Below are 11,886 nucleotides of genomic sequence, written 5' to 3'. Positions count from 1 at the left end.
CGTATTAACAGGGATCTAATTTAGATTTTTAAATACTTTTGCCTCCTGCTCTTAAACTCTAGGCAGATGATATATTTATAAAATATATTGAATAGTATATATTATATATATAAATAGACTGAATAGTTTTCTGAAGAGATACGATTATTTTCAACTTGGTTACATTCCGAGCAAACTGACAAGCTCTGGGTGGGTGAGCTGTTTAAAATAGAATATAAAAAACACAGGCAGTAGTAGTATTGCTTGCCATGCGTTACTGTGACGAGAAAGAATAATTTCAGATTATGGGGATGCACGTTATAATTTTCGGCTCATCTACGTAGGCTAAGTGAATTCATGGGGCCAGGCCTCTGGGCCAGGCATTACACGTTTGCAGAATTCCATTTAAAAGTGGGTGGGGGCCCAGGGGCCACTCCTCTTTCTGCTCTGTGGAGGGATGACCCAAGAGATGCGTTAAGCGAGACAGAGAGAGACAGAATAAGGCCGGAAGTTTAGTTGACTTCCCATCCAGTATAAAAGCACTAAGTAATGCATATTTTCTTTTTTACTTAAGGAAATATATTATGTTGAATATGCATAAGTGCATGCTTGCTTTTCTATTCTATTTGAGTAATGTCAGCTTGTACATCATGGTGACTTTTCTCAAGCTGAAACTTGCTGATTGTTTATGGTGACAGACGATGTGGAGTTTTTTTTTTTTACCTCTGGGTCAGATAACCCATATTCAGAGTCACTTAATACTGTAGGCCTATTTAGGCAGGATAGCAGACTGTTGGTTAATGCATTAACATTTGTCTGATAGGTTGTATTCTATTTCAAAAGCATATGCTGCACCACACTCCTAATAAATGGATCAACTGCGGCCTATGCCAGTGTAAGATCGAAAATGTTAAGCAGAAAAGAGTGATGCACCTTGTTTTAGACCTCTTAGACTACATTTTCAATCGAATCATCTAATCTTTTCCACTTCCAAAAATCACATATATGCAACTTGACCCCCTTAAAATAAAGTTTTTTTTCTTCAGTAAGCCTATTGTGCAAAATTGTGTACATTTCTGGTAATTGCATCTGTCCAAAGTAGGCCTACTAGTTGTAGTCCCACCATTTTGCGTCACCTATAAATTATTGTGTATGTAACGTTATATATGAATGAATGTATGTATGTTTGTTTGTTTATGTGTTTATTTAAACGTGGTTATAAACACTGTAATAGTCAGTTTCTTCACATTGTTATGTGAGAAGACATTTATTTTGTAATCGTAACCGGGAGAGTCTATCTCATTCCAGCGGTCTTGACACAGCTCTGTCCCAGACTTCATTCGGTAGGCTACTTACTTCTCTCCACTTCTTCAACCTCATCACCCCTCTGGTCCACGGTCTCTCTCTATTGTTACAACTCTCCAAATGGATCTGATAATATTAACGGTTTTAGTTTGCCTTCACGTAACGTTAGTTACTGTGATTTGCAACCCGGGGCCGTTAGAGGATGTAGTGATCGATCGATACGATATACCGAAAATTTGTCCTCGAGAAGTGCAAACAGAAGATTTTATCCGTTATCATTTTAACGGTACCTTCTCTGCAGACGGGAAAAAGTTTGACTCCAGGTGAGGTTACAGCGAAATACACAATGTAATGTCAATTAATCAAGAATGCGTTCATTTACAGCTTTTAAACTAGCCTATTTGTCTGTAACGTTAATGTAAACTTTTGCAGAAATTGTGATTTCAGTTGTAAAATGGTCAACGTGATTTGAACCGTCTCAGTAACATTATAATTATCATGGAGACACTACGATAAGCATAGTAAAGTACAGCAATCAACCATTTCCTGATGGATTCACAGACAATTTACTGCAACTGAGATTACACTACGTGTCAATCCCCATTTCTATAAATCCTACCTTTCAATCTTAGTATCCCCTCGATGTTTCTACAACAATACATTAGTTATATTTTAACAGTGATTTACTATACAACACTTAATTGTAGGTAGAGAAAATGTGTTCTTTTTTATGGTTTTTAAGGTGGTGGATATTTTTGTTGCCATTTGTCAAATAACCTCCCTAGGTTTTCAAAATGAAATATTAAAACACATGGCTGATCATAATGAAGCCGAGAGGGACATAATGACCTTTTGAATAATACTGCTGATGTGGATGGAACATTGGATGCAGACTTTAAAGCACCATAACGTTTTAATGGCCCCATGACATGAGCCTATAGATTCCATTTTTCACCACCTACTGTTTTGACACTTCTACCTACTTTGGTGGATTCCATCGATTATACACTCTCACCCAGCTCTCTCTTTTGTTGTCTACGCAGTCATGACCGAGGCAAAGCCTTCATCAGCCAAGTCGGCCTGGGCAGACTCATCACAGGGATGGACCGCGGTCTCCTGAGCATGTGTGTCAATGAACGCAGGAGGATCACAATCCCCCCACACCTGGCCTATGGAAGCATCGGAACAGGTGCAGATAAACATGAGTAACAGGACTTTGTTGGATACATTATCTGTTGTAGTTTATGCCAATCTGTGTTGTTTGTCCAACAGGTGGTGTAATTCCTCCTGACGCTGTGTTATTGTATGATATTCTCCTGCTGGACATATGGAACACCCAGGACAAGGTCCAGATCCGTACACTCAGCAAACCTGCAAGCTGCAACCGCACCACTGTGGCATCGGATTTCGTCCGTTACCACTATAACGGCACCCTGCTGTCTGGTGCAGCTTTCGGCTCCAGGTGATGTTAGGTTTTGTAGGATTTTATTCTAAAATGTGACCGATCACCGGTCTGGCCCTATAAAAGCCAGACTTAATCTGACTCCAATTCTATAGTCACTACACTCTGAATAGTGTTTGTTTACTGTTAGATCAGAGAAATAGACTCAGGATTCAAAATAAGACTCAAGATTCGTCCAGTTAAAGTTAATAACAAGCTTTAGTGAATGATATTGCAAAATACAATAAACTTGTGCACAAGGATCAGATTACTTCAAGACAAAACAGCCTATCGCTAAAACCTAGCAAACAGACCGTTTCCCCCAGCATCTGATGCCGGCTAACCCAGAACCCTCACCTTTCTCTGCTTCATCCATGGTGCTGTTATCAGTTGGATATGGTCCAGATCTTCTGGCTCCAGCCGGCTAACGATATGTAACACACTGTATGAAAACATGACCTTGACTTCACATTCTCAGCTCAAAAAGACAAGCCGCTATTGTTGGATATAAACACCTGTGTTTTTAATCTCCTGCAAACTTATGGAGTTTCCTGAGAGCCAGGTCATTTACATACTTTGTGTCACAAATCACACGCTTGCAAAACACTGACCATTGTTGCCTCGTTCCCCCCCTGATCAGAGAAGACCTTTTTTTTTCAGGCAATATCTCACACTCCCTTTTATAATGTCTAATCACTGTAAAACCAGATGGCCTCTCATAACCCAGGGAAACGAGGCAAGAAGGTCAGCATCATGAACTCTACAAACCTGTTACTTTACTCTCACAAATATATTCTAACAGTTTTATCATTAAGGTATGTCTCATCTATCTCTGTGATTCTCAAGAACTGTGTCTTCTATTTAGTCACTCGAAGAATTCAACCTATGACACCTACTTGGGACAGGGCGACCTCATCAAAGGCATGGAAGAGGGTCTTTTGGGCATGTGTGTCGGGGAGAGAAGGATCATCATTGTCCCACCCTTCCTGGCATATGGAGAGACTGGCCAAGGTACAAACTGTTAATGTTCAAGATGACTGTGGCTTGTATATAATAATTTCACATTCAAACTTTCTGACCTACAATTATTACAGTTTTTATATTAATTTCTGTTTCCGTAGACTTGGATTTGACCTGTTCATTGTCAGAATTACTAGAAATTACATATGCTTTATATTACTGCTGATCATTATCCAAAGTACACTAAGGGCCCTTTCACAACTACCTCGTTTGGTAGGTGTGAAAGCTCCCCCGGACCAAACACCTGAAATTTGGTCGGACGAAAAGAGGTGGCGGTCCGGATCAAACTAAATCATGGTCCGGTTTGTTTCAAGTGTGAAAGCAATTTTTGGATTGTTCTGACTTTCAGACCAAATACAAAAAAGTTCTGCCAGGCTACCGTTGTGTTATAAGACCGGAGAAGCTCTTTTAAGGAGTAGTTCAGTGCTTAGCGTGCACGCAGCGAGTGTGTGGTTGACCACAACACGAGAGTGACAGCGAATGCGCTCCGAGCAAACAGGTGTCAGCGATGGGAGCATTAGCATTTAAAGGTCCCATGGCATGAAAAGTTCACTTTATGAGGTTTTTTTAACATTCATATGTGTTCCCCCAGCCTGCCTATGGTCCCCCAGTGGCTAGAAATGGCGATAGGTGTAAACCGAGCCCTGGGTATCCTGCTCTGCCTTTGAGAAAATGAAAGCTCAGATGGGCCGATCTGGAATCTTGCTCCTTATGAGGTCATAAGGAGCAAGGTTACCTCCCCTTTCTCTGCTTTGCCCGACAAGAGAATTTGGCCCACCCATGAGAGAGAGACATCATGGCTTTCAAACGAGCAAAGTGGCAGTTGGTCAAGGTCACACCCCCACCCTCCACCTTGCCCCCCCACCCTCTCTCTCCTCAATAGCTACAGACACAAATGGCACATACTAAGGAAAGCTCATTGTGGGACTGGCTCTAGTGGCTGTAATTCTGCACCAAGCCTGAATTTCGGGCTTCAGATACAATATTAGGGGACCATTAAGGTCTATATAAAAGCATCCAAAGAGCACCATGTCTTGGGACCTTTAAGTTGTTACTGTAAGTGATAATGTGTCAGTTTCAGTTTGTCTCTGAATAAATACTGCAGCTCCTCAAGACCAAAGTAAAGTTTGCGTGTCTTGATTCTCAACAACGCAACCGCGGGTAGCACGGGGAATGCAGGAGTAAGTTGGAAAAAACTCTGACACTAGACAAACAAAGCAATGTCAAGTATGGGGAGACGCAGCCCACGTAGGTGATAACGGGAAGTAGGTATGTCATGTAAAGGTCTTTAGTGCGGTGGCATTATTGCAATGTGAAATCTTAACTAACTGGATCAAATGTATACAATGTTACAAAAACACGCACCTTGGTTCGGACTTAAAGGTGTGAAAATGCCCTAAAAGCAACCATTGGTTTCTGTTCATTTTATTATGGTTTGAAAAACAAACATCATCTATTACAGTGAGCAAGTTGTCTCATTTGCTTTTATTGTCAAGTTACATTATTGTTGCATGGTACCACATTTCCCGTTAACTCATGCTGTGGTCAATAACTTCTGTATTGCACAATGGACCTTTTTCCCAGCAGACATTTTGACTTGTCATAGTAGGAAAAGCACAGCTGAAATTGATAACCTTAACGATGGCTCAATTCCATCAAGTGTCCCAGGAAGCTATTCCAGTGAGTCAGACCCTGTTTACACATACATTGTTATTTATACAACCGGAGACATTTCCCTTCGTTTGTACCCTTCGTTTACACGCAAACGGAGAATTCGCCTCTGAAACCGAGTCTTTCTAAAAACTCCGGCCAGAGTGGAGATTTTTTATGTCTTTGTTTGCACGTTTGCATGTAAACTGAGACAAACAGGTTTAGGCAGCCGAGAGAGAGAAAGAGGAAGTGATTTGTTGCTGTTGTTGCTATTTTCGTGGCTAACGTGGGCTTGAGCTTCTCGTTACACTGCCACCTACAGGTTTGGCGTGCTCTTGACTGCATTGACGGCATATACGTGTAACCGAACACTTTTCTGAAAACTGACAGCTGTGCACGATGTCATTTTTGAAAACGGAGAGGTTGAAACGTCGGTTTATGAAAATAGCCGGCCACGTGTAAACGTAGCATCAGCATGCACAATACCAGGGCCTCTCCTAAGTGGAATGCAGCCATCATTAATGGTTTTGAATACACCTGTGCTTTTCCCACTATGACATCAACATCACATCAACATGTCTGCCGTGAAAAAGGTCTATTGCATAATACCATATCAAATTGCACATCCTATAACCATAATGTTAAGTACCACAAGTCTTATTTAGTAGTATTAGTCACACATACATCACTGTAGCCACATAGACACACTGCATGTCTTACTTTTTCCCTAACAGGAACTCAGGTCCCTCCTCAGGCTACGCTGGTGTTCCAGGTGCTGCTGGTTGATGTGTTCAACCCTAAGGATGACCTAGTTGTGGAGGTGAAGGAGGTGCCTGAAGGCTGCATCCGCAGGACGGTGACTGGAGATTACATCCGCTACCACTACAACGGTACCTTCCAGGATGGCACAGCCTTTGACTCAAGGTAAACCTGAGCTTTCTCCATTCTTAGAAAGCAATAAAATGTAAAGAAAAATTACCTGAGTTTAAAGGGATAGTTAGGATTTTTTTAAGTGTGGTTGTATGAGGTAATTTGGAGAAGCAGACAGAAGCACTGGCACGGAAGCTAAGCAATGTACTGCTGTGCACAGGGGCAGCAGCTAAATGTATTTTAGTTTAAGTGTACGATATACTTAGATTATTTTCACCACTTTACCTTGTCTTCAGACAGCCCTTTCGGAAAGGTATCAGAAGCCGTTGTATACATAAATGCTCTTTTCAAAGCCACCAGACTCCTTTGACAAAAATTTGTATTTTAAAGGGTTAGTTCGGATTAACCAAATTCACACACACTAACACAAAGCATCCAGCTGATCGAGGCAGCAGTAGACCGACATCTCCCGTGTTCTGTGTGGTAAAAATGATTGTTTTGTCAAATGAGTCGGGTGGATTTGAAGATAGCATAGATAATGGCTTCAGTTCCCCGTCGGAAAGGGCTGTCTGACAACAAGGTAAAGCCGTGAAAATATTCTAAATATAGCATACACTTAAACTGATATTCATTTTTTAGGTGGCTAAAATACATTTAGCTGCTGCGCCCGTCCACAGCAATACATTGCTTAGCTTACGTGCCGGTACTCCTGCCTGCTTCTGTAAACTGCGGGTGTTCTGGCTGCCATGTACAATAAACATACACTGACTATGGATAAGTACCTCATACAACCCCACTTCAAAAAATCCTTACTATGCCTTTAACGCTTCCCTTGACAGCTACAAGCGAAACAGCACCTATAACACTTACATCGGCAAGGGATATGTGATCCAAGGGATGGACAAAGCCCTGCATGGGCTGTGCATAGGAGAGAAGAGAAAGATTACCATCCCTCCTCACATGGCGTATGGCCAAGAAGGAGTTGGTGAGTTTGACACATGAATTGGGAGGATTCAAAAGACACTTGGAATGGACCAACATCTTCTTAGTCTTGTTTATGTTTGTAACACTGCCCTGTTTATTTTTTTTTCTCCCGCTGTAGGAGACCTCATTCCTAGCTCTGCCGTGCTGGTCTTTCACATTCACGTCATTGATTTCCACAACCCCGAGGACCCAGTCGACATTAAATCTACCTACAAGCCTCAGGATTGCAAAGTGACCAGTGAAGTTGACGATTTGATTCAGTATCGTTATAACTGCTCCATGATGGACGGCACCCTGCTGTACTCCTCGTGAGCGCCATCTGCTACACTGCATCCTCCTCCTGGTTTATGCATGTAATCATTGCTGGCTCCTTGTCTGACAGATTGCAGTGGGCCTAGAATTGCAGATATTATACCATTTTTATGTATCCCTCACAACAGCACATATGTCTGCTTGGCTCGAGGTTTTGATGTACTGTATGGAAATGTTTTAGTGAGCATTTTAAAAATCCCCATTGTTAAGAGTGGTAACAGTTTATGTGTCCATTTCCAGGGACCACTACGACTCACCTTCCATCACAACTCTTGGAGCAAATAAGGTGATCCTGGGTTTGGAGAAAGGTTTGAGTGGCATGTGTGTGGGCGAGAGGAGGGAGGTGGTCGTTCCACCACACTGGGGACATGGTGAAAATGGAGGTCAGTCATAGGAACTAGAGATGGCCCGGTACCAGTTTTTGCTTCCCGATTCCGATACCTGAACTTGCGTATCGGCCGATACCGAGTACCGATCCGATACCAGTGTGTCATATATTTTATTATGTTTTAACAACTGTATACTACTATCCCTGTATGGATGTGATGTGATTTCTATCTTTGTTGTCGGTCTGGCTCGGGTTAAACTCTTTGTGAAACATGAACAAACACAAACAATTAATGCTACAGAACTTCTTTTATTATCCAGTTTGACAGTCAGTTATAATGGAAAAAGAACATAAATAAACTACTTTAACGTAGATTTTCTTTAGGGCTTTATTACGTGGTATTGGATCGGTGCATAAACTCCAGTACTTACCGATACCAGCGTTTTAGGCAGTATCGGACCATCTCTAATAGGAACTGCTCAGGTTGCATTCTGAACACACTTTCTTTTTACCCCAAATTATGTTTTCTCTGTTTTGGGGTCTCCAGCTGGAGGAGTTCCCAGGAGTGCAGTGCTCTTCTTTGAGCTGGAGTTAGTGGAGCTGCAGAAGGGTGTGCCTGAAGGCTACATGTTTGTGTGGCTGGGAGACAGCCCTAATCCCCTCTTTCCTGCTATGGACCTCAACGGTGACAAAGAGGTACCTCTAGAGGAGGTAAGCAGACAACTAAATAGTTCTCCCTGCTAAATCTTATCCAAACAGCCTGGGAATAAACGTGCTTTAAACATCACAACGCTTTCTCCAGTTTTCAGCCTTCATCATGCTCCAAGTTGAGGAGGGCAAAGGTCGTCTTCTGCCAGGGTTTGATGCCGACAGCATCATTAAGGACATGTTTAATAACCAGGACCGCAATGAAGATGGGAAGATTGTTGAATATGAACTGAAACTCAAGGTGGATGACGAGTCTGAACAAGTGAAACGAGATGAGCTGTAAAGAGGACTTGTACAGTATTTCATTGGTGGCAAGGAACAGGCATGCAGTGGCTGAGGTCATACCGCCATCTTAGCAACTGTCGTGCAGCTAATGTTTCAGAGATTGAAACATTGTTGAGCCTTTATTTAAGGCAGTCAGACAGTTCACTTTGCTAGATTCTGTTAAAAAAATGTGCAGAGGAAACAGGTTTGAAAATGTGAAAGGAAGAAAAATGACCTCTAGTGAAATTGTGTTCTGTTGAAAATATTTGCTTTGAAGTTTGAAGAAACCATTTGGGCTGGGTCCTACCTTCAGAATATTACTTTATAAAACTAGTAGTCAATGCAGTGCCTCATACAATTGATGAAAAACCACTGGTTGTACAGTATAATTGGGAGTGGCTAGTTTGTACAATATTATTCTTTATTATATTATCTATCATGGAGAAACTGTATCACAAAAAGAGTGTTGTGGAGCATAAAATAAACAGTTTTATAGTAAAATTAAGACACCTACTTTATTTCTTAAATAGTTTGTTTATGTACAGACGTGTATGTGAATTAGTTTGGTAGACTTCAATTGAGTGGCCTAAATCTTTCATCAACATTGTATTCATTAAACCATTTGTAATAAAACATGACATTCAGAAACAGATGGAACCACATTTTATAGTTGGAAGGAACATATAATGAGGTAATGAGTTTAGACAAAAGAAGACAAAACAATGGATGACTGACTGTAAATGGCACACAAATGACAAAGGAAATCTCTAATATTTTAGTACTTTTGTGTTATTAAACAATTATTAGGTTTTTATGAGACTTTTTTTTGTGTGTTGCATTGTGTAACTTTATGAAAATCATAGTTAAAATGACTGTGAATGGGAAATCATGTGCACCTGGTTCTGTTTTATATCTCAGTCATTGTGGAGCTGCTATGGGTGGAGAAATGTCCTTAAACATCTGTTTGCATATCGATAGTTGTGACTGCTCCACCACTCATAGACCTGCTGTCAATGACAAGATGCTTAATAATACATTTATTTATAAAGCGCTTTCAAGTCAAAGTGCTGTACAGAACATAGAAAATGCAGTTTAAAAACAGTTCCAATGACTAAAATATAACACACACTCTCAGAAAAACATTAGATTAAAAATTAGGTCTCATACACAACAGTAAACAGATGGGTCTTTAGCTTTGCTTTAAAAACCTCAACAGAACAAGCCTGCCTGATGTTCAGAGGTAAGCTGTTCCACAATGTTGGTGCGCGGAAGGAAAAGGCCCGTTCCCCAATTGTCTTCTTTTTAACCCTTGGGACACTCAGAAGACCCGTCCCCTGAGAACGCAGGGCTCGAGCAGGCACATAGGGTTTCACTAGGTCATTGAGATACAACGGTGCGCTGCCATTTAATATTTTATAAATTAGCAGCAACACCTTAAAGTCTGCTCTGGCATGAACAGGGAGCCAATGGAGAGAAACTAACACTGGTGTAATATGTTCATATCTGGAGGCCCCAGTCAGAACACGAGCCGCAGCATTCTGAACCAACTGCAGACTCCGCAGACTTTTCTTTGGCAGACCCGACAGAAGCACATTACAATAATCTAGCCTGGATGACACAAAGGCATGAATGAGGACCTCAGCGTCCTTAAACGACAGTATTGATCTTATCTTTGAGATGTTTCTGAGATGGAAAAAAGCAACTCTGGTCACCTCCTTAATATGTAAACCAAAAGAAAGTGTCTGATCAAAGAGCACACCAAGATTCTTAACTTGGTGTCTACGATTGATTACACAATCATCGAGAGACAAAGTAAAGTGATCATAAAGATGACCTAGTTTTGCTGGTCCAATAACCATCATTTCGGTCTTGGCAGAATTAAGCAACAAAAATTTGTTGATAACCACCTCTTAACAGCTGCAAGACAGGCCTCAAGTTTAGCTGTGTTAGACTCGCTTCCTACATCTAGTGGCATATACAGCTGCATGTCGTCAGCATAACAATGAAAAGCAATCCCAAAAGAACGGAAAATCTGACCCAATGGGGATAGGTAAAAAGAAAAAAGCAATGGACCCAGTACAGAGCCTTGGGGAACCCCGTGGTTAACGGCACAGGACTCGAAAATATGTTGTCATATAAAACACATTGAAATCTTTCTGACAGGTAGGATCTTAACCACTCTAGAACTTGTCCTGAGATACCAAAGAATTTCTCAAGTCTATCCAGTAATATACAGTGGTCAACCGTGTCGAAAGCAGCGCTAAGATCTAACAGCAAGAAAACGCTTGTTGACCCCGAATCTATAGACAGTAGCAAGTCATTCACCACTTTTGTAAGTGCTGTTTCTGTGGAATGATTTACCCGAAAGCCGATTGAAATGGCTCAAATAGCTTATTTAGTGACAAATAATTTAAGAGCTGATTTGAGACCACTTTCTCAAACACTTTTGACAGAAAAGCCAAATTTGAGACAGGTCTATAGTTGGTCATGGAGTCTACATCCAAACTAGGCTTCTTTAGTAGGGGTTTAACCACAGCAGTTTTGAAGCAAGCTGGAAAGACTCCAGTGAGGAGGGAAGAGTTTAAGATCATTGAAACATAAGGTCCTAATGTAGGCCATAGCTCTTTGACAACCCAAGAAGGCAGAGGGTCAAGTGAGCAGGTTGTACACCGTGCTACTGTTACAACCTTACTCAAAGAAGCCAAGGAAATTGGTTCAAATTGAGAAAAGCCTTGTCCTGTGCAGATAGACAAATCAAAAACACACTCTGCATTGTCACTGTAAGACTGGGGTATTTTGGCTCTAATGTCCTCTACCCTTTCATTAAAATACAATAAGAAATCATGTGCAGATAGGTCAGTACCACTAACTGCATGAACACGCTGTGAGAGTCGAGAAACAGTGTCAAATAACAGTCTGGGATTATGCCTATTATTTAAAATCAAATTAGAATAGTAGGCTGCTTTTGCAGCTGACATCCTAGATTGGTAGTTGGTCAGACTGTCTTTCCATGCATGATAAAACA

General features: G+C 41.2%; 1 protein-coding gene across 1 annotated transcript; it reads left to right on the top strand.

Moving 5' to 3' along the window:
• The first annotated feature begins 1,299 nt into the window (after window positions 1-1,299).
• On the top strand, window positions 1,300-9,366 carry fkbp10a (FKBP prolyl isomerase 10a). The gene is made up of 10 exons (XM_028600416.1): window positions 1,300-1,607; window positions 2,328-2,473; window positions 2,557-2,746; window positions 3,591-3,736; window positions 6,130-6,319; window positions 7,105-7,250; window positions 7,368-7,557; window positions 7,802-7,944; window positions 8,437-8,600; window positions 8,692-9,366. Exons 1-10 carry the CDS (start codon window positions 1,405-1,407, stop codon window positions 8,878-8,880), a joined length of 1,707 nt encoding a protein of 568 aa, XP_028456217.1. The 5' UTR covers window positions 1,300-1,404; the 3' UTR covers window positions 8,881-9,366.
• Window positions 9,367-11,886: the final 2,520 nt, after the last annotated feature.

Source organism: Perca flavescens, chromosome 15 (genome assembly GCF_004354835.1).
Source record: "Perca flavescens isolate YP-PL-M2 chromosome 15, PFLA_1.0, whole genome shotgun sequence".
NCBI lineage: Eukaryota > Metazoa > Chordata > Actinopteri > Perciformes > Percidae > Perca > Perca flavescens.
Note: the sequence above shows the minus strand (reverse complement) of the source record. Positions and strands in the feature narration are given on the sequence as shown.